At 42.1% G+C, this 23,312-nt stretch overlaps 1 protein-coding gene across 15 annotated transcripts in view; it reads right to left on the reverse strand.

Moving 5' to 3' along the window:
* ANKRD44 (ankyrin repeat domain 44) overlaps nt 1-23,312 on the reverse strand; it is a 141,696-nt gene that overhangs the window by 63,438 nt on the left and 54,946 nt on the right. For all 15 annotated transcript variants that reach the window (XM_072040574.1, XM_072040577.1, XM_072040576.1 and 12 more), the window contains exons 2-3: nt 12,962-13,045; nt 5,475-5,553 (exon numbers count right to left, since the gene is read on the reverse strand). In XM_072040574.1, coding sequence (XP_071896675.1) covers nt 5,475-5,553; nt 12,962-13,045 — 163 coding nt within the window. The remainder of the gene's footprint in view (nt 1-5,474; nt 5,554-12,961; nt 13,046-23,312) is intronic.

The following is a 23,312-nucleotide window of genomic DNA, read 5'->3' on the forward strand; positions in this document are numbered from 1 at the left end:
GGGAGCAATGCTCACATTTTCAAAGGCACCCTCTACACTTCACAGACTTGAATGCCCTGCGACACCCTGGGGGACAGCTCTTTGAAAGCCCTGAGCAACACAGAAACCCAACTCTGAAAACTCAGGGCTCGGATTGTTAACGTACCTAAAATCACCTGTGTCCAAGAATCAAAACCTTAAATTTTCAAGTCTATCCCGTAACACTTCCTCAGTGTCACCCAGAAATTCTTTACCCTGGATCATGTGCTTTAACATGTTTCAATGCACTCCTACAGCAGCCTAAAAAGTTAGGATAATTAATACCCTTTTATACACGTGAGAGGCCTACAGCTGGTAACACTGAAACCAGTGAGTATGGTGGCCTTCACAGTACCAGTCCTCCTTGGGAAGACAAGCTCCTTTAAAGTTTTCCCTTAACACCTTCCAAGTAGCCACAGACCTCAAAAAATCCCCACTTAAAACATTGCCCAGATAAGAAACTTTTCCCAGCCCCAGCCCCAGCCCTCTGCCCGTAGGGCCTGGGCCTGACAGGAAGGCCTGGCTGCTGGAGTCGTTCTGTGAGGCTGAAGTAGATGTGCTAATGCACAACATCACAGATAAAATCAACAGAGAGGAAACTTTCTGTAATCCACTCTTCTTTAATATGGCTGTGCTGTAATCTTTGAGATCTTTCACTCTCAAATTTTTCTGCCAAAAGAGGAAGTAAATCTAAAATTGCCTCTGTTCTTTTGAGATCAGAAATAAACAACCTGATGTTGGCTTTCAGGAAGGAAGTTAACATCTCTTTATCCTTGCTGAGTTATAATTCTCCATACAGCACATTTGCCAAACCCACAGGTCTCCAATAAATCTAGATTCTGCAGTCTAAATCTTTGAAATTAGGAAGGATCAACAGATGAAGGAGACTGTTCCCTATCCTATTAAAAACATCAATAATGTGCACCTTTCCAGCCCCTGCTATGAAACACAGCAACAGGCACGTGAAAATAAAAGGAATGACCCACCACCACATGCAGAAAGATACACAATATAAGCCAAAAATCAACACACACACACAAATATATGTAACAGAGTAGATGAAATTGGGACTCAAAACAGTAGAGCTAGATGTCAGCAAGTGAACCTAAAAGCCGGGGAACACCTATGTGACAGAAACAGGAGGTTTGACAAGATCTCCTCAGAGCTAAGTCGAAGTCACTTGGAATCTGCCATTCCAACTCTCTCACTCTTTAGCCTGCCATAAAAGAAAAAGCCCTGAATGCGAGTTCAAATTGGGCAGTGCCTTCCCCCTGCTAAGGATGGCCCAGAACCTGCCAAGTGTGTGACCGTCTCACTTCCAAATCTGCATGCCAGGGCTTACCAGGAACCTTTCCAAAGCATGCTGGGGTTTGTCCTTCTCCTCGTCTACCGTGCAATTTATTGGAGATGGCTGTCAACATTGCATGCGCATCCCTAGTGCATAAACATCTTGCCAAAAAGCTCAGAGCCTCCTGACAAAGTGAGGCATGATAACATTGCCCAGATCACAAGTTCGTGTGGGAGGGGGAGAACAAGTTGTAGGGAACTGAGCTCAAACATTATGCCCTCAGCACCAGCTCAAAGCCCAAGAGGGGGAGAGGTACAGGCACGCATGATAATGGAGCTTGGATTTATCCGGACAGTTCTGACACATCCGTGAATGTGTCATCATAAGGAGCTTCACGTACGTGAGGCAGTTACTCTGCTCCTTCTCCTTCTTGACAGGGAGGAAGTGAAAGATCTCAAAGTTCCGTATAGCCAGCTTTCATATAGCCTAGAAAAACCTCACAGCACGTCTCCAGTTTGAACCACATGGCTATGGATCAGACCTTTGAGCTGATGTAAACCCACCTAACCCTAACATTTAATGGGCTGGGATGATTTATGCTAGTTGAGGGACCTGGCACTGCGTCTCCTGTATCAATTCCAAACAGATTCCATTTCAGTGGCTAGAAAGCCATTTCTGGTATGAGTCCAAACACCTGGGTAGAAGCTTTATTCATTAGACACCACATTTATTTGCGCTGCCACTGGTTCATGGGCCACAAATCTTAGATGTGCATGTTTTATTTAATTTCTCTCCTGAGCCCTATACAAAATGCAATGGGTTGCTAGCTCTCTCAGCTTTTACTCAGGCTGCGAATATTATTGTTTGAGCCTTACAGCGAGCATTTTTGTGCTTCCTCTCCATGAAAACACCTTCTTATTTTTTGTCCAACAACAAAGCTTTTCTTCTTATGTAACTTAATTTTATGAACAGATTAATCTTTTATGAAACACTGTTTTCCAAATGAAGAGGTGAAACAAAAGGAAGATGCTGCTGTTCTCTTCAGAGCCTAGTTCACTGCCAGATTCCAGTAACAACAAGGTGTTTATAATAACTCACAAACCTGCTCCTCCAAGCCTCACAAACCTCCAAACCTTCTCTTGGATGCAAGTACTGCTGTGTACCATGAGTAATGATAGTTCAGATATTACAGGACAATCAGTAGGTAGAACATACAACACAAGATTAATTTTGACACATGCTGAGTTAGTTGGGAATGACCCCCACACAGTTCCTTCAGATTGAACTCCAGCGCTGCCTCACTGACACAAAATAGAATTATTAAAAGCCCACATTATGAGTTTTTCTCCATTCACTTAATCATAAAAAGGCAAGATATATCACCTACATTTGTGTTGTGACCAGAGAAACCCTAGAGCCTGTGTATAACATTTTGGCAGAGAGGTGCTGGAACAAAGTATCTAAAAGAACACGATGAAGTCCCTTTTCCTCATTAGGAACACAATGGAAAACAAGATGCAGAATGTACCCTGCCTTCATCAGGATGTTGTGTAATGCCATTGGGATTCAAAGGAAAAATGGGCAGAACTGCTTCGCTTTTCACTTTAGGTGGCTATTATTGCCTGTGCTGCTACTTGAAAAACTTGAAAAAAAGGCAGGCAGCAATGGAATACCAGTATGTTACAAACAACATACACTGCAAGAACACACGCGCAGATTAAGTTTATTAACTCTTATCTCCTAGTGAATAAAAATCTGTTTGCATCGAACACGTTGAAAAAACATCCAAGCACAACCCATCAGCAGAAGAATGTTCATCTAAATCATTTTGCTGCCATCAGGGTTAGAGCGGAAGGATCTGATGCACGATGTCAAACTATACTCATTAAACAATTAGAACACTTGAAACAGTCCAAAAAACATTCAGAGAAAACACACAGGTATAGTAAACCGAACTCTCCTTTTTTTTTTCTGCCTTCACCTTTTGAAGTTAGGCTGGTAATCCAGAAGAACATATTTGTACTGTCTGCATGCACCCATTAGAATATCTGTTCCTCCATCATTCTCTTTTAAGCACCACTGCATTTTTCAACAAGGAGACAAGAAGGGCTATACAAAAGAAAAGCAATACAGGCAGAGAGCGGAGGTGAGGTGAGCAGCAAAGCTGAAGACCAGGAAGCAGCAGAACCTGCAGATGGAGTGGGACTGCGGGCACAAGGCACTGCCACGTATACAGCTGCATTGTCTATGATGTTACTGCCGAGAAAAAAAGCTTGGTCTTTTCAGTCTTAGGCCCTTGGACATACACACAGCTAGTGTTAATCTACTACATGTACCATGAGAACTTCAGAGAAAAGACTGAATCAGTAGTGCAACCCATGCTAGATACCAGAGCACCTAGGAAAGTCAAAGGCTTTGAATACCTCAACCACGGGAAAGCTTCAGTTGGCATTTTTACCCTGCTGGACAACAGAAAATGTAGGGTACAAATCTGCAGAAAGCTTGTTTTCTTCCAGTTCATGGATCACAGAACTATTTGTTCTGGGCTACAAACCTCATTTTACAAGCTATATCAAGTAACCTTCAGAAATCCCTTCCACCCAGAATTACTCTCGGATTCAAGGAAATTAGGTGGTATCTAAAAATCACAGGATTGGTATTTCTTAAATAACTTTCTAAAAAGAATATGCAAGTCATCTGAAGAGGCAGTCTAATCATTTGTAAAACCACAAATTACAGCATCACACAGCAAGAATCATACAGTAAGGTTGCTTGCAAGGAGTTAGACATGTGTACCATAAGGTTCTTTTCAATCCAACACCCTTAAACCAACATAAACTTTATCCTTACAGTTCCCCAGTTTAGGAAAACATTGCCTTTGAAATCTGCAAGCAAGTTTACCATGAATTAAGGGTACTTCTTGAGAGAAATCAAGAGAAATCTCCTTTATGCTTTGTTTTGACTTGTGTGTGTGTGTGCATGCGCACGTGTGTGTCACTGAAAGTGTTTGGAAATATTTATGATTATTTTTCACAGTGCTCCTGGAAAGGTAGGTTAGCATTACATTCCTATAACAAGCTGGAAAAAAAAATCTAGAGCAAATTAAATTAGCAGTGTCAGCATGAGATTAAAATAGGGGTGTTGTTGACTTTTACTGCACTGTTAAGATTGTATTTCAGTCTTTATGCCACACACACACACACAAAATAAGAAAATAAATAAAAAAGAGGTATTTTGAGCCCCTATAGCCAAACATCTATCAGACTCCACACACAGAGATATGAATAGATTACTTTTGTTCATGATTTGTCATTCCAAAACATTAGATGACAACATACAAGCCGAGTTTTTTGGCAATACCCTAACAAGGGGATGCTTTTTAAGGGAGGACCTAAGCAGTTAGAGATAACGTTTAATATACTTTGGTTTTGAGCAAAGTATCTTAAGAGAATGTACACATACAAAATATCCTGTGCATATATATATTATATATATACACAAATGTATACACACACACATACCTGTCTCTGCTAAGAACATATTGTTGCTTAGAGAAGCTTTTTTTTGACAAGTTTCTCTTTTCTTCAGGGACTACACACAAAATATTCATGCCTTTCAAAAACTTACCCATTAGTATCAATCTGTTGGAAAAGATAACTGTTCTCTCACTGATTTCCAAGTTGTTGTGTAGATACATCCTGCTGCAAAGTTTCTGTTCTCCAAGTCAACTTCCTGACTTTTAGAAGCATGTTTCTAATGTAAATACCACTTACTATTTATTCAAACTCATTCAGAACTTTCTACTATTATTCTATAATCATTTTTGCCTAACAAAAATTCTTGGCTTGTGCTCCAGGACTTGAGCCCACATTTCAAACACGTACTTCAGCATGTTTCTGAATACACAAATATTATCAGTTTGAATGCTTTCAGAGTTTTTAAAAACTAGTTGCTTTGTTTGTTAATTTCACTTAGTTGATACACCTTTTATAGTTGTACCACCACATTTAAATACATTTTGTAAGTTTGTAAACAACTGCAACCATCTCTGTGGAACTCAGCAATATGTACTACACAAAGCTCACTCCCACATGCTTTACTGGCTATTTCTTGTCGTATTAAAATTAGCTAATTTACCCAGTAACAACAGTAAGGGAGGCTTACTTACCCGACAAAATGAGAAGCTCAATGATGTCTGCATCCCCAAGGAATGATGCAACATGAAGAGGAGTTCGCTTCTCAGCATCCTGCAAAACCACAGATGGTCCAGTTAGAAAACATGGCTGATAATTGCAAGCATTAGTATTAAGCATTACTATTAATGAGTAATGCTTTTTTTTTTTTCCCCCAGTATTTCCATTTATCATTAGAAATACAGTCTCAACTAGCAAAAGAACAAAATTCAAGGTCTTGCTAACACACTTTCTCCCAATAATCCTCACCTTTCTTATCACTGGGTTCCACCACACCTTGCAGAGAAATATTTACTCTGATATCCTTCCTACAGGTACATAAAATCAAATCAAATCTAAATCAAATCTCTATCACATCACAGTGCTCCTTCTGCAAAGCCAGAACACATCTGTAGATGAAGAAAAATATAACCCTTGTGTCTCTTTCAGAAAGATTTGCCGCTAAAAATTGCAGTAACGTATTTCAGAAAGGTTACTGCACACCACTTAGTCTGGTTGGTTAGAACAGCCCAAAATGGACTTGTACACATAGATCAACCTTTAAACACAAGTAAAGAAAAGATTAACAGCCAGGTCTGCATCCTTAAACTTCGAGGAACTATACCTTATCATGCATACAATTTCCAAAACTCACATATTTCTTATTTGATTTCTGTCATTTTCAGGCTTAGGGAGTCACATTTTCAAGATTGACTTTCCTAATTTCACATGATATAAATACAGTGTTTATTAAAAAAAAATAAAAAAAATAAAAAATACTGATTTATTCAGATGACTCCAGAACATAGGGCTTTAAAAATAAATAAATAAATAAATAAACATGACAATACGGGAAACAAATCACAAGCACAGCTAATACCGTGCATCACACTATAGCCATGTTTTTTAACCACCAATACATAAAGTTCTAAGAGACTTACCAATCAAACTTATTAAATTACAACCTACCATAATTTGATACTGTAAACCGGTAACAAATTCAACAACTGTGAGTGATACCAGCAGAAAAATCCTACTGGTATTTACACTTTCTCCCTGAAACATCTCTCTGAGCCTGTCAAGTAAAATATCTCTTTTAACATGCCCAAGAGGTCATCAGCCTCAAGCTATTTTGGACCATCTTCAAAGTATGCTATAAATGTGAACAAATCAGTGTGGCAGAGTCATTTGTCATGTGAATGCTGAAAATTGTTTTCCATCAAGTGCAGGGCACAGAGCCATTGTTGTTTATTACTATGTTTGCTTCTTGTATTTGTATGTTTGGTGTCTTGTTTTGTTGTTTTGTTTTCAACCACACATGATGTACACAGTCCTCAAATCCTGTTGCAGTACATTTTGATCTTGCATGTTAGGCATGCACGTGACATGCTGCAGACCAATTACGTGGATGCCCTGGTTGTCACAGGTCGGGGAAAAGATCTCTCTCAGAACCTCACCTCCCCACGTGGCAGGTAAATTAAAACAATATGAAGCAACCCTCCCTTTTCTGTTTCACAATCAGAAGCAGTGGATGCTCTATAGGACCAAACTCCCAAAAGAGCTCCACATCCAATGAGTGACCTCCCAGAAACTGAAATAACAAATTGGATTTTCTTGTATGTCCACATTATGACAACAAGAACTACAGCCTCACCTTGACCAATCTGGCTGTGCACTGCTTGCTCACTGACCTCTGCTGTGCTGCGATCCACCAAGGACTAGCTCTTAAGGGCTGCATGAGTACACACTGAGATAACTTTAATAAACTCTCATAAATACTGCTTCTTATCACCTATCCTAAGGCTATCCACTACACAAAACATGCTAAAAATAACCAAACACTTGTACAAGTATAGAATTGGTTTTATTTATTTTTAGCTTGTTGATTTTAATGCACAGATCTCTCATAGCACAGTTTAGCCTTTGTAATAGCTATTGTACCTGTCAGTGAAAAAATTTACAGCAGCTTCTTGCAACCCAGCCAGGATTTGCAACAGAGCTGAACAGTTTGAAGTTGAATGTTAGCAACACAAAACCAACAATTTTCTATATCAAAAAAAGCTAGGCTATGCAGTGCTTTATAGATAATAAGCAATATTTTATACTAAATTGTAAATCTAACAGATATTTGATAATCCAGAGAGGAAAGGACGTTGAAACAGAAATGCTTTCATGTAGCAAACATGTAACAACAAAAGAACGAATGTTTCCACTACCAAAGCAGTATCTACCTGTAAATAATCTCAGCTTTCACTTTTTAAAATCAATGCAAAATTATGTCAAAGAAAACGAGAATCAAGTCTTCAGTAAAGAGAGGTTTTCATCATGCTACTGCATTTAAGCTTAATTTCTCCAAGTTTTAGGCATAAAGCTAAAATTTCTCCAATTATCAGAGCCAGGCACAAAGCAGAATTCATCCTCATGTGAACTATCAGAAGGCAAAAAAAAAAAAAAAAAAAAGAAAAAAGAAACAATGCATGGTGTGGAAAAATGAGCAACAAACATGAGGGCCCCCCAGGCAGCGTTTTCTGGACTTTAGCAGGGAGAAGTGCCAACACAACGCCTGCAGCTGAGCCTTGAGCAACTCAGCAGGGGAAAACTCTCGAGTTCCTGTTTATGTTCTGCACAAGGCTGAAAGAAACACAGAGGAACCAGGGCACCTGCCTGCCCGTCAAACCACGCTCCTGGCATCCTCCTGAGAGCCACCAACCACTTCAGCACGGTCTAAAGAGCTCACCGGCGCTGCATCTGCTCCAGACGCTATGGGATGTCCAACCACAGCTGCCATTCTGACGTGACAGCAGTAAAAGGAGCACCAGAAATAAGTAGCTAATACTGATGTAAAGACTGGTTACAAACAGAGAAGGGAATAAAAAGGAAGTTTGATGTTTCAGCGAGGGGTCTGCCGGTACCCCCCAAAGCTGACAATCCATCATAAGGCAAGGAAAGGGGTGAGGGGAAAAGAATAAAATGGTTACAAATAGCACTAAGACAAATAATCAGACCTGCTTCAAGTGCAGTTCTTAAGGAACAAAAGGTCCGTAAGAGACAGCAGATAAGCTAAACAATAGCTAAAATAAATTATTCTAAGTTGAGATACATACTCTCTTCCCAAAACTGTATTAGGGGCTTCACTAGTTCACAGAGAAGATGATGCTGCATGATAACGTTAGCTGTACTTCTTTATTTTTTAAACTACAAAGAAAGGAAATTAAGAATTTAACAAATAGGCAATCAAGGACAGAAGGCCTCAACAAGAAAAGCACTCAACACATGCTTCAACTGTTGAAGCAATCACAGTGACACTGATAAGGCTCAACATTAGGCAACCCCTTAAGTGCTTTATTGGATCAGAGCCCCAGCACACATGAAGATTTGCAGAACAGTGGCTCACATGAATCATACCAGCATACACAAAGCATTTGGGCACATTAAGGAACAGGCCAAGTTTCTCCTCAGCACAGCCTGTATCTCAAAGCAGGTAATGGATCAAAATCCAGCAGAGTCTTCTTTGCAAGTCTAATGTTATTTTGTAAAATACCACAAATTCTAGCTATATATTTTTAAAGAAGAGTATTTATTGTAAATAAAAATCATGCTGATTCTCTTGCATCACAAATGCCAATACAGATTCAGTATTCAATGTCCTTAAATTCCTGAAAGTTGTTCAAAATTTCCTTCTGTAGAAAACAAGAAAATTCTCCAGTGTTTCCCACTTAATTTAAGAGCTTGTACTGAACTGTCACACTGTGTTAACGCAGAGGCTTTCCGAAGTTCTGGAATACATTCACTCCTTCAGAAGGCTTTCTAACATGGCAGAAGCACTTCCAGAAGAAGATCACTTACTTCCAAAATAGCTTTATCTCCTGGGAGACTCCACAGTGCCAAAAAGAAAATCAGCATTCCTTGGACGTGAGCAGAGATGAGCATCTGGTTCCCAAGATGACTGAAATACCACATGGCTTTCTCCCTTTGTCCCAAGTCAAGCGTGTCACTCCAAACCAACCGACAAGCTGTTTTCCACATCAGCTATCCAAAGCACGCGAGGCCTTTCGGGCTCAGAATCTGAAACGTGTGCACACTTGCACCCTCAAGCACTCTCACCATCCCAAAAAGCATGCTTAGCGAAATTGCAAAAGTAGGATGAGAAAAAGAAGTAATAAACTGCAGCCATCCAGACCTCTTCGTAAGGGCCTCTTTCTTGCCTTCTTTATCAGTAACAAAGCTCCCTCTAAATGCGTGCCCCTTGGGTAGGGCCCTGTAGCCTCTGCTCATGCCCCCTGCAGCCCTGCTCTGCAGCTGGAAGCGGGCAGGCAATGCCAAGCACCTTTACACCTCGACACGGCTCCAGCCTGGCCCAGCACCAGTCACTTCAGCCCGCCTGCATCTGCTGGCTCTGCAGCTCTGATGAATGAAAACGAGCCAAATTCAGCTAATCCGTTACATCCTCCTAACCTATCTCGTTTTGACCCAAGCGGGTGAGGGAGCATTTGTCTGAGAAGCTCTTGACATGGACAAACAGCTTCTCCAGCTGGCAGGGCAGCGAGCATGGAGCAAGCCCAGGAGGCAGTACCAGCACCCATGCCCATGACCAGAAACAGAAGCAATTAAACAAAGGGAAAGTGGACGTGGCCTGCAACAGCCTCAGCGTGGGGGCAGGGAGGTATTATTTATTTTCCCAGAAATATGAATGCAACAGGAATCATTCTGGGGAAACCAAAATTGTGCATAAACTTTGTTTTTTAGGGTTTTATCCCAGAAGAAAAACAGGCTTAGGTGATAAAGAGGAAAAACAGAGAGAAAGAAGCATCTGGTTTGGCTTGCAAACATCTCATCAGTTATGGGTAAAAATATGGGAAAGATTTTTTGCCTTTTTTGTTTGACTTTGTTTTTGAAGGGAAATTGATAGATTGAGATGAAAATTAACATCTTACAGAAAGGGAAAAGTTTAGTAGGAAGTCAGAACTCTGCACATAAAGGGTGCTGCACAGCTACAGGCACTATCAATCTTACCAGTAGACACAGAATAATCCCTAGATGAACTCAAGGCTCTGCATCGTTCCCTCCTTCTCCTCCCACAGTGAAAAAAAAGCACTCCCCAAAATTCCCCCTGGTATTTCCCTGGAGCCAGGGGGACAGCAGCAGGGGGTCGCTCACTGCCAGCCAAGCTTAAGGCTGCCCACGCGGTGCTCTGCACAAGTAGCATCACGCTCCCCCAGGCAGAGCAGGGAACCAGGGAGGTCAAAGCGACTGCTGCAGTGGCAGAATGAACTGGAAACAGCTTCTGAGCCAAACGGTTGCGACTTGCACTTCGTGGCAAGACAGAAGTCACAATTATAGCAGCATCCAGAAAGCAGCCGTTTTCATAAACATACGCTTCCGGACTTGGAAAGATTTGATTTATTTGGCCAGACCAAAAAAAGGGTAATCTTCTTAAAAAAAAAAAAAAAAAAAAAAAGGGTAATCTTCTAAACCCCTGATTTGCTCTAAAGTCTTTCCTCTGAGGTTAATTGTCTCTTAGGACAGATGTGCACATCTCACCAATGTTCAACAGTTTCTTCATGGCCTTTTACTTCTGCCTGCCTCATACCTCTCTCACTGTAGATTCCAAAATACCATCTATAAAACTTCAGAAATCCTCAAAGCTTGCTGCAAAAAAAGGAGGTTATTTTATTTCCCTCTCCTACTTGCATTCGAACTATTTCAATACCGACACGGCTAACCAAAACGATCAGCAAAGGACTAATCACTGCCAAACAGTGTCAGAGTTTCCTCTCACATGAACACCCAAGCACTAGAGAAACACTAACATGGAAGTAATTAAAAACGCCCTGAAAATAGAAATGTAAGCACGCAGTGCAAATTGCCAGCTGACAGCACAGGAGGAAGGAACAAGCTATCATTTGATCTTTCTTTAATGACAGTTCCAGCATTTCACACTTTTCTGCAATCGCTATTAAAAACCCAATCTTCAGAATTTGTGTTGCCCAGTATTTTCCTAATTACTCCAAAGAACGGTTTGCTTTTTTGCTTCTGACAAAATAGCTGTTCAGCCAAAGCATTCTTGAGTGGACTTTTATTAACTTAAACGTGATTCTGAGCAAAACTGTTCAAGTTCAGTTATTTTTTCTGTTATGTACTATGCTACTCAGCTATAAAATACATATTCCTCATTTAACATTGCACCCTGACAGATGAGAGCATCTCCCAGGCAACGATCACTAGCACACTTGCAGCCAAAGGATAGAAAAACATTTAAGAAGCCTACAATAGCCCTGTACAGGAAGTGCTATTTTGAAAACCTAACACAAAACGCAGAGGAAAAAGTAGGACTATCATATTCATCTAGATTTTTTTAATACTTATATTTTATATTATTTGTAAGACCATCAGGGAAAAGAAATACAGGGGAAAATCAAGGTAGGTGATGCTTTAAACAAGCAGTTCTGAGAAGTTATTTCAAGAAAACACCCAGGAAATGAATCACAGGGAACAGGTAATGTCAAGGTCTTCTTTCTCTGAACAGATTCCCCATGAAAACCAGCAGCAAATCATTCCTTCCACTTGACAGAGACCTGAGCGGGCTCACTTCTGTGCCCATCCACATCTCTGAACCAGATGTCTGGACACCACTGCCTGCACAAGCTGCAGTGCGAAGGCTACACGAGGCTAAACTGCTGGAATTAGCTATGAATAAACCAACAGCTTTATGGCAGAGAAAGACCTGAAGAAAAGGAAGGTTGACTCAAAACACCAGGAAGCACCTGGAAACCACCATTCTGGTTCTGCTTGATATTCTCACCATTCCAAAAGCCATAGACTGCAGTCAAGACTAACAGGGTTCATTTCTAACAGTACAGATTTAAGCTAAAATCAAACAAAAAACAAAAAGGAAAAACAAAAAAAAAAATCTGCAAAAAGACCAAGTTCAAGTGGAGAGTTTTTTCACTGTTAAAACAATTAGCTACTACATGTTTGCAGCTGCTTACCATCATTCTGTCTAGAACAAGCCAATTTGAAGAATGACAATTCCTCTGTGGGCAAATCATGGCCAAAATGCTGCTTCCTTACTCTCACTGCAGAGACCTATAGTGAAACTTTATTTCAAGCATAGTCAGATGCTGAATAAAAGCTCCTGTTCTGTAGAGGCTCTTCAAAAAAGGAAACTCTACAGAGAGTAAAAATATGCAGCTTTCAGCTGTTCTCATTCATTTTCTCAGTACACAAGAAAACAGTGTCCCTGAGTAACCTGCACATTTGGAATAATTACCATATATTTAGAAAATTTAAAACCACCTGCTGGAGATAATTATATTTCAGACTAATAATTAGGATTACATTCAAGCCCTGAATCTCCAACTTCCAAATATTTTCTATTCTGTTATGTGTTAATTGCTAAGGACATGATTAATATTAGCATTGCAGGAGTTCATAGGCATGGCACTTGCATGTCCCAGGCACAAACATATGCCAAGCTACATACCAAGGCGTTGACATCCTCGGTCTTGTAGATCAACATCCGAATCTCTTCTGGATCACCACTGAAAATCGCTTGGACCAGTGGAGGCTGGTAAAACAAAGGAGAAGAAACAGTATTACCAGTTTGTTTGTTTTCTGTTTGAAAGGAGAATATATTATTTCTCCTAATACTTACTAAAGCTGCCCACAGACACTGTGAGCATGACCCCCGTAACAAGCCAACAAGAGCATCTCATCAGGAGGAGCTATCAGCTTGCTTGAGGATAATCCGACATCACGAGTATGTGCACACACGCTCATTATATGTGCAAACAAACAGGGACCCCCATCAGAATAGCAACTTTTGTCAACAACACACAATTAGCCCAGATGTTCTCTCTGGCATGTACAGGAAAAACTAATTACATCAGATATTGCTGCGTGCTTGCTGTTGGCACAGATTAATGGTCATGCAATACACATTTAGAAACAGAACATTATCCAGATAATGAATTTCTGGGCAATTACTAAACATCTTGTGTCTTTTTACAGAATAAATATGCAATGAGCACAGTTAATTTTAACCACCCAAGAAGTGAAATAATTATCGCATTGTTTCAAGTGTGTTATTATGCTATTATGGATCGGAATGCATAAATAAATAAGCAGGCGCACAGGGGTTAGGACGTGCCACGCTCACTCCACTCCTGCAGCAGCGTCAGTGCCATCAGAGGGAGGGTGCGCGGTGCACAGAGCTGGCAGCTCTGTCCTTGCCTGGCTTTGCAGCGGGCCCCCAGCAGCAAGTATCCGAGTTACTAACCAAGCTGGCAGAACACAATCTACTCCATTTAAAACCAAACCAAACATGCTGGGGACTCAGAAAAATAAAGGGACAAATTGCAAAGATGCTTGTCCCCTGAAGATGTCAGAAACAGGATGTGGCCCTGGCTCCAGCTGCCCCTCCTGAAGGCAGTGTCCTACCCGGGGCAGCTGCTGCCAGCCTGGGGGCTTGCTGCCCGCCTCCAGGTTGCCTCCTGCAACCAGCAAAGACGTTTGTGATGCCATGCAACCACCAGAACTTAAAATAACCCTGCAAAATGGAAGCATGCATGGCTACTTCAGCACGTAAGACCACAGCAGCTCTCCAGACTCTGCAAGATGTAACTGTCCTGTAAACAGGTTATCTCAAAATTCAGAAACAAGCTGGAAAAGAAAAACACCATTATTTGCAATCTTTCCACTGCAATATTCATCATACTCAAACCCGGAAAATCTATTTCTAAGTTAATGGTGCCTACTTTAAAGCATATTAATCCTTTATGTCCTTGAGAAAGATTCGCATTGGAATTTTACTCTTGCCACTCCTCCAACACAAAAAGGACTAAAGCAGCATCTTTTACCACAGCTGCCTGATGTGTTTCATCACAGTGTGGTCTTATGTATTGCGGCAGATGCTTAAAAAAGGAAAAAAAATTGCTTTTCATTTGAACCATTTGCCATGCTTCCTTCCCAGCCCGTGCCAGCTCAGCCACAGAACATTTCCCACAGGAGGATGCAGAAACCAAAGCTCCGAGTCTGCTCCGTCCTCCCTCATCTGCCAAACTCAAACACGTCAGAACTCAACACAGAGTGAGACATTGCCATTCCTGCTTGTGTTTGTACCAAAAGAAATCGTTTCAAGTGATTTCTGGTCTTACGCCCACTGGCATGCCAATAGACATCAGTATTTCCTAGATTTACTGTAAACCTTGCACTAGCTGCTAGGAAGAACCAGTGAATAAGAACTGTCACAGCAAATCATTTCCCTTTCACGTGCATTTATTGTAATATTTAAATAACAGAATAATCAGGAAAGCAGAGAACTCCTCAGCTGCAAGCCAAAGGGCCGCACAGCCCGGTGGTCAAGCATCAGCCACCCCTGGCACCTTGGACCAGCCGCAGGTGCAGCTCACAGCCTGGACCCGACACCAGCAGCACACCCAGCCAACCTACAGTCTGTGGGATTGTCAGAAGCGATCAAATACTGTCACAGGTATTGTTTTTCTTTCAATTGGGGAAGCTAAAATGCTGTGTGTTGCTCTACTAAAAAAAAAAAAAGTCTAAAGCAAGGCAGTTTGACCCATTTTTGGCCAAAAATCTGAATCAGACTCTTGGTTTTACAGGGAAGGCTTGAATTAGCACCAGCTACTTGACACAGAATGCAGACTGCACATAACGCCGCATTCTGTGGACCTGTGATACATAATAAGACCCCCACCTAAATTTTCATCCAACACACTGCATTCAGCTTGCTGTATCAAGCCCCAGTATTCAGTCTACCTCTGAAGCAGGCTGTAAGTCTCACATCGCTGACACACACGAGCTAGCTGCCATACACCCGTCCACAAAGGCCTTAGTCCTTCAGCCTTTTCTCCATGAGCAGCTCTTTCTGCAAGCTACTCACGACAGAATCTATCACTGCTAATTGCAGCAGCAAGAGAGAGATCAGGGCCTGGGATGGGAAAGAAGAGAGAACACCAGCAGAGGTTAATATCCATCTTGAGTCACTGCTGAGCGACTTTCTCAAACTGGTCATCTTTCCACTTTACTAGTTCATGAGTTTGCTTCACTTTTAAAGGCACTAGTATTGAAGCGAGAAACACTTCACTGTTAAGGAAATTTTCCTAGCAATTGCATTAAGACCTGCTGGTATGTGTGAGATGCCCAGTCACCTATAATGACCTGTTTAGGAAAAATATGTCAGAAGAAAATTGCAGCACTGTTGCTACAATTAGGGGAGAGAGCCGAGAATGTGCATCTGCTAATCAGCACAGGGGGAAAGGCGCTGCCCTGCTCAGCAGCTGCCAGCAAACGCCGGAGCCTGTGCAGTTACACGTGTGTTGGTGACAGATATCCAGCGACCCGAACAGATCATTTATTGATCTGCTATGGTAGCCATGCTTATGCACTAATGACTTCATGACTTTTTTTTTTACTTATTTATTTATTGCTGAAGGGCAGGTGACAAAGCTTTCTAGTCATCAGAGTATGGTATATTTGTGCAAATTGTATCTAAAGCCTGTGACAGCATAATTAGTGAGCTATTTCATTAGCGTAAAGATCTTGCTTCAATATCCTTCAAGTTCAGAAGTTGGTAAATACTCAGAGTGAGGAGAAAACAAAAAGCAAGCCTAGCACAGCTTATGTGTAACTGTTACTAGAAATAAAGAGAGGTACAGGCGTTGGAATGACAAACAACTGTTTCATCAGCTCATCTCTCCAGAGTGTTCAAATTCCTAAAGAGAGTTTCAGCTGGGAGCCTTCGCATTTTTTTCTGAAAATACACACCAGCAGCTACCAAAAAAACTTGCCACATTACTTTTCATTATCCTCCATAGATCCAACAGACAGCACAAAGGAAAGCAGAGGCTATCGCCACGCTGCATTCCTGGGGCTCCAAGCCCCAGATCAGAAGCAGCATTTGAGTGGACTGTCTCAAATATCATTTTAATTACCACCAGAAGTGGCTCCTGAAGCCCTCAGCAAAACAGTTAGCACTTGGTCAAGTACCTGTGACATGTATTAAATATTTTGTCCTGATTCTACATATCCCGTCTCACTAAGAAGGACTTCTTGTTTTAGACAACCTTTCATTCTGACAGGAGCTGGTGGCAGATAGGTGAAGGACGATCGATTTCCACACCTGTTTGATACTATTCTTTGGTCTTGGGAGTGAAAAGTGAAAATATTGATCATTTACCTGTTCCAACTGCATTACAGCATCTTACTGGACTAAACGCATCAATGTGTCCATGAAACCATTTATCTTCAGCTGGCAAGACCACATAGCAAGACAAAGCAACCGATTTTGTCAGGGTTTTGCCTAACACCTCCCTTGTTCCCTGCATGTACTCCCATTACTCAAGATTACAAGGCTGTCTGCAGTGTCACATTATGCACATCTATTTCCTTCCCCTGGTCACAGTACAGAGCCCATGCCTCTTCCGAATTCGCATTTACAACTTTCTCCTGTGCATACAGCATGGAAATGTCCGAAATGCTGCTTTAACTTCTAAGTCCTACAAACGGGAAGTTGTAAACTGGATTTCTCTAAATTCTTGGAGTACATTCCCCTGTCACTTAGTATGTACACAATTTATGGAGAATCCGTTCTGTGTACAGAAATTACCCAACACCAGTCATTTTTAATAGACCCTATAGCCTATTTCACTTGCATGACTAGTCAGCCTGCTAGCACATTTTGGGGACTAACCACTAGGTAAAACCAAAGAAAAGTTCACTTTGAATTTGTTATGATTTTCAAGACAGTATTTTTGTTACTGGAATTTCTATATACAGTGCCTTCTGACATGAAAGTCCTTTCATTGAGCTGGTATTTGGAGAATAAAGTGATTGGATGATTGCTAAGGGGTGTTTCAGAGCAATTACAGGTTTTCCCGAGCAACTCCAAAGAAATATTTGTCCAAGCTATGGAAAGACTGGTGGAGAGGATCAAATCTGTAAATCTGGTATATTGGTAATCTGAGAGCACTGTGGCAAACTGACAACATTGTTCCATGATCAAATAGACTCACCCAGGAGATTTATACTTACCAGATCAATAAATACCCTGGACAATGCAATATTTCAAATATGTCTGGGAAAATAATTCAATTAATTTACTTTTATGTTTTCAAGTGTATTTGTTCTGGTTTTGGAAGTCAGATTATTTGTCAATTATTTGTCAGGGTTGCGCATAATCCACAAAGTATATGCCTACACATTGCTGCTTAGTTCACTTTGCTCCCCTGTGCTCATGCACCAACAAAGTGCCGTGACACAAAACAGAAGTATTCAACAAAACATAAATTAACAGTCTGAAAAGTAAGAGAAACACAAGGTAGGTGGGATGTCCAAGCTTCAAAAGGCCTTTGCATTGCTTTTAAACTATTTTTTAAAGTATGCAAAAGAGCTGCGCTCTGGTGTTTTCCCCAGAGCAGCTGCTTGATAGCTGGCTGCCACGCTGTACTGTTAGCTGCTCAGAGAAACATGCTGACATTTATGTTTCTTTGTAAAAAGCGTCAGCTTTTCTCCTGGTAGATCTCCAGTAATTTCTCTCCATGTCACTACAGCATCCTCTTCTTACTTAGCGTCTCCAAAAGCTCAGGCTGTGCTCACCCTTCAGAACGCAGAGAGCTCTTGGATGTTTACTGGGACAGGGCACCACTGGAAACGTACTTAGGGAGTGGTGGGGAGCCCGGCACCATTCAATTTGCTGCTTTGCAAAGAGGGTAAGAAAAAATATATACAGAAACCGTAACGAGAGCATGTTCAGTGTCAAGAGCAACTTCATACCTAAACTTTAGAGAAGGATGAGGTAGGGGGGGGGAAGACACACGGCATCTCCTCGCCATGGGCAGAGGCAGCCCCCTGTGGAGGGGAATCCAGGGAAAGCTGCTGGCAGTGGCCCTGAATCTGTCTCTCAGAGAAACAGTTTGTCTTTGCTGATTGTAGGAAGAGACGAGCCGGACTCATCCTCCCCTTCCCCCAGGGGAGGCGGCTTTTCAGGAGACACCACGTGTCAGTGGAATAATTTGGTAGCTGGGCAAGCAAAGGAAGAGAAAGCAAGAAGGGTGACTGGTGCCTGAGGGTCTGTCCCTTCGATCTGTTGATGCAAATGGTGAATGGCAACTTCATCAAAACGTGAAGAAATGCTCAGTGACCAAATGCTGCAATACTACAGCACGCACCTGCAGCCACCAGTGTGGTCTAAGCCAGAAGGAAGGGCACGGAGCATTAATGCTACCAGCAGAGGATGTCTGCAAAGGCACTCAGTGTGTTACAAACAATGCTGGGTTTGTTTCCAGGGCCTTCTCCTCCTTCCTGATGATCAGTTAAATGCTCCGTAATGCCTAGGTGGTTCTGGATTTTAAGTAATTGTTCACAAACGTCTGAATAATTCACATTGTGCTGGCATAGTCCGTAGGCAGTTCCTACTGGGGCATGAGCTCAGCCTTTCCCATAGCAGCCTCATGAACAGAGACTTGACTATTTCCAGAAATACTTATCAATTGTTAGAATACAGGGATTTATAAATGATCATAAGGTACTGTCATTGCTGGTGGCTTTTCCAAAAACAGAGTTTAATCACTGGTGTGCGTTTTTAGAGGGATGACAATTAACCACAAGCTATCAAACAGAAATAGAGCAGCTCCAGCTTGGCTGCTTGCACAGGCCGTGAAGCCACCTGTCTTCTGGGAGCACTCCCATCCCTCGTGTAGAATCTGATCAGGTTTAGAGGCTTGAAATACAGGCCTAAGAAAACACGAGAAAACACCATTATGCATCTTGAGAACAGAAAAAAACAGGTTTTAGCTTTATCCACACAAGTGTTTTTTCTAAAACTACAAGTTCTCTCTCATTACAGCTATTGTATATCATTAGGGGAAGGGGCGAAGAAAAAAGGCGGATGAAGGAGTTGCAGCAAAGATGCTTGAAACCAGACTATCAGGTGACAAGCTGAAACACACCCTCCACTAAGGCGTTTGCTTCTCAAAACAGCAACCCGAAGTGCCTGGAGCACAGCCCCATCCTGCACCACCCCACGTGCTGCATGGGGCCAGGATCTGGCACTGCGGCTGTGCTCCCACAGCTTTTGGTGCTCTGCCCGCTGGCCAGCCAGACCCAGGCACTCTCCTGCACACCCCCCGCAAACAGCTCGGCGTCTCCAGCCAGCCAGAGATGATGACAGATCTGATTCTATAATTAAACATGACCTCAATTAATCATTTAGTAAGTGACGTGCAAAGCAGAGGAAACTTCAGTTTGCTTTCCCATGAGCGTGCTGCCTGTGAAGCAGCACAAACAAAACCCTTCACATCCCTGCCTCCTTGCAATCCCTGCACCCTTCATTCTGGTCCCCTCTTTGCCTGGCCCTCTCCCCTCCTCTAAGCACCTTCTCCAAGCCATTTAAACCTTTGCCTCTCTACTTGCCCCATGTCTGTGCCACTAGAGCAGAGGAGCTGGAGATTTTCAGATGATGCACATTTGAACACCTTTCAGTGCAAACACATGCTGTCCAGAAAGCACTTCAAACAAGCAAGAAGGAAAGAAACCACGAGCAAAATGGGGAAAAACACTACCACATATTGAGACACCTGAAACTTCAACACATTTATTTAGTCAAGCTTTCACAATACTGAAAAAGGAAAGGAGTCAAGACTAATTCTGCGTGTGTACTGCAGCATCGAGCCCAGCATTTCTGTTCACAGTCCTCGATATGCCAGTCCGGACAGTGCAAAACAAGCCTCTCTGCAGATCTATTTCTGGCGCCTAGCTTGGCTCTAGATCTTGGCTGCCGCCCATTTTTCATTACGAAGCCTATCAGCTGCCCCCAGAATTGCTTATGTTTCCAGGTGAAATAGAGGTTACATCCTGCCGTTCCAGGAATCCTGAAATTCTTCTGCATGCAGAATATGCTGCAAGTGTCCGATGTTTTGTTAAACTTATCAGTTAAGACACCAAAATAACTCACAGCATGTTAAATTTAGATCTCTTCTAAAAAGGAAAAGAGCTAAGCCACTTTAATTCAGCTCACTTAATGGCCTTTCTTCCATTCTCATTACTGGAGATTGTCCACTGGTCTCAATTTGAATTCGTTTGTTTTTTCTCTATTTTTGGTGTGGTTTTTTTTTGTTTGTTTGTTTGTTTTTAAGTGCTTGCAGATCATATCGGAAAATTAGTTAATAAATGCTGTCTTGAAGTTACATTAATCAAGTGGAGACAAAGACTCAGCATGCTGCAGACTAGTGAAAATAGGAAAACATTTTTTAAAAGAGACAAAAATAAATATAGCAGCTTAACATTTGTTCCATTCACCAGCATTCATTTGTTACCCATTTTAGCAGAGAAAAGTCTGATGCAGACAGCTTAATAAGACTTGTTGGAATATTTACAAAGATCGGGGATAATCGATCTAATGGTATACTAGATTTTTCTTGTCCTCTTGAATTTATTTTTTCAAAGCCCTGGGGATGATTCTGCCTTGATAAAAATTGCCTATTGGATAACATCATGTCAAACATATGTGTCAATGATGACTATTCTCCCCCCCCCTTTTTTTCTATAATCCATTTATCATCTAGGAAGGAGCAGGGAAGAAGCGCCCATGTCCCTGAAGAAGCCGGTAACCACCTGGCTCTCACTACGCATCTCCAATCCCACCCCAGCCACCCACCCACGTGCACAGGCAGTGGGGACCCCCCCAAGACACCCTCCCAGCCAAACTCTCGGTCAGTACACGCCAGCTTTAGCCGGGCATGAAGCACCGTGCCACGTTACACCACCAAGCCTGAGTGCCCCACGGGGAGCCCAGCAGCTTTCAGAAGAGCCCCTGCTTTCTCCCAGCCAGAAGCATGGCTGGGGGCAGCCCAGGAGGCAAGGTTAGGAAAGCGGAGAGAAAGAAATCCACCTGCCACAGGGCCGAGCTGTGGCAACCCCAGTGACAGATCTGCTGTTTGCTGGAGACTGAAAAATGAAGCAGTGATGGGAGAAGCTCACTTGCAAAACATCAGCCCTACTGAGCGCTTCATTTCCTGCTGCGATTCAAATATGCTTCAAGCACATCAGGATCATTTCCTTTTTTTTTTTTTTTTCTTTTGACCATTTGCACAGGTTCTGGATGCCAGAAGATTAAGAAAATAAAATAAAATAAAACCAATTCTGAGCGCAGGGGGAAATCCTCTGGAGAACAACCAGATTCATGCTGGCTGCAACCACCCTCCTGAACTGATACATCTCCTCTGGAGACCGCTGACATCTTGCCTTTGCCCTACTGTATCAGTAGCAACAGCAACCAAAAAAATAACAAGAGGAGAGAAACGGAAATGTTGCAAGCTTATCTCCTTTCAGCTTATTAGTTGAGAAACCACGACGTACCCCCTCCTCCCCGCCGAGGTGAGCGCGAGCAGGGGCCTCCCCACCTCATGGCCTCTCGTGGCCTGCGTGCGGCCTACAGGCACCCATCCTGCTGTACCTAACTGCTCGGTCTGCCTGACACACTCATCATCCGCTCAAATATAAACCCTTTAATTTTTACTAAATTAATCCTGACGTAGAGCACTGGAAAGTGACATCTGAGCCTGTAAGATCTTCCTCGAAAAGATTAGGACTTCCGCTGGTTAGCGGAGTCTGTTTTATATTAGCGTACACACGAAGAGGACAAATATGAAACAGAGAAAGCCTTAATAAATTTGCAGGTATTTCTAAACTACAAGTGCCTGCAAGTACATTGGAGGCAGGATCAGAATTTACAACCACCTCAAGAAATCACACAAACAACTGGGCCGGAGGGAGGAGAGGAAACTATTCCCTGTGGAAGAGAGCACAGCCTGCCTCTTAGCAGTAAATCCACAGCAGTTACACGGCAGTTCGGTGTAACACAGAACTTGAAACTGCAGCTTGCGAACTGAATGCGAGTGAACAAGATTATGAAAGAGGAAGAGACCTTAAAATAGGGATGCAGCTTGCAAAACCCCAAACAGGCCTTCCGCACAGCTCAGTACTGCTCTTAGGCTTCAACTAGAGTGAGACGCTTGGTTTGGGGAAACCTTTTCAGGGAACTTCAGGACCAAAATAGAGCTCTAAAACATGACTTACCAGGACAATCCAAGCAAACTGGAGACATTCAGCATACACAGAATAAAATTTAAAGGGAATATGAGAACTTATTAAAAGCAATCTGAAGAAAATTTAAGGGATCGTGGGATATTTTTAAAGGGATAATTTAACGCAATATGTAGCCAGTTGATACTACAATAATCACCTGTTATCCACACCCAAGACACACAAAGAGGTTTCAAGTCAATGCAAATCAGGACTTTGGTTACCAACTCATCAGAGTTATTATGGGTGAACCACAGAAGACCATTTCAAAAATAGATCTAACCCAATGGTGACTGAAAGTCAAAAGGACCCTTTTTAGCAGGCTTCAGTAGGCAAGAGACTGAATATATAAAGCAAAAGAGCCCAAATGAAGTTCATACCACGCTGATATAAATGCAAAACTTAATGCAAATATGATAAGCTACAGTGGGACTGCAGTTCCAATAAAAAGCAAGGAACTCACACTATTTAGCATTTCAGCTGGGTATTACACCATAAAAGGGACAGTTATTTAAATGGTATGGCACATGGTACTACAGACATTTCTGCCAAAATGAATAAAAATACATATATCTCAAAAAGTTCAAGGGGAGGCGAGTGTCTTTAGGGAGAAGCACACAAACGCGTGGCATGATTCCAACAGAACTTCAGACCCCATTTGGGTCACATGTCAGTAGGTAATTACAGCTATGGTTTTCTTCCCATGAGTTCACATGCTGAGTTTCTGTTCAGGG

The sequence above is a fragment of the Anas platyrhynchos genome, chromosome 7, assembly GCF_047663525.1.
Source record: "Anas platyrhynchos isolate ZD024472 breed Pekin duck chromosome 7, IASCAAS_PekinDuck_T2T, whole genome shotgun sequence".
NCBI classification, from domain to species: domain Eukaryota; kingdom Metazoa; phylum Chordata; class Aves; order Anseriformes; family Anatidae; genus Anas; species Anas platyrhynchos.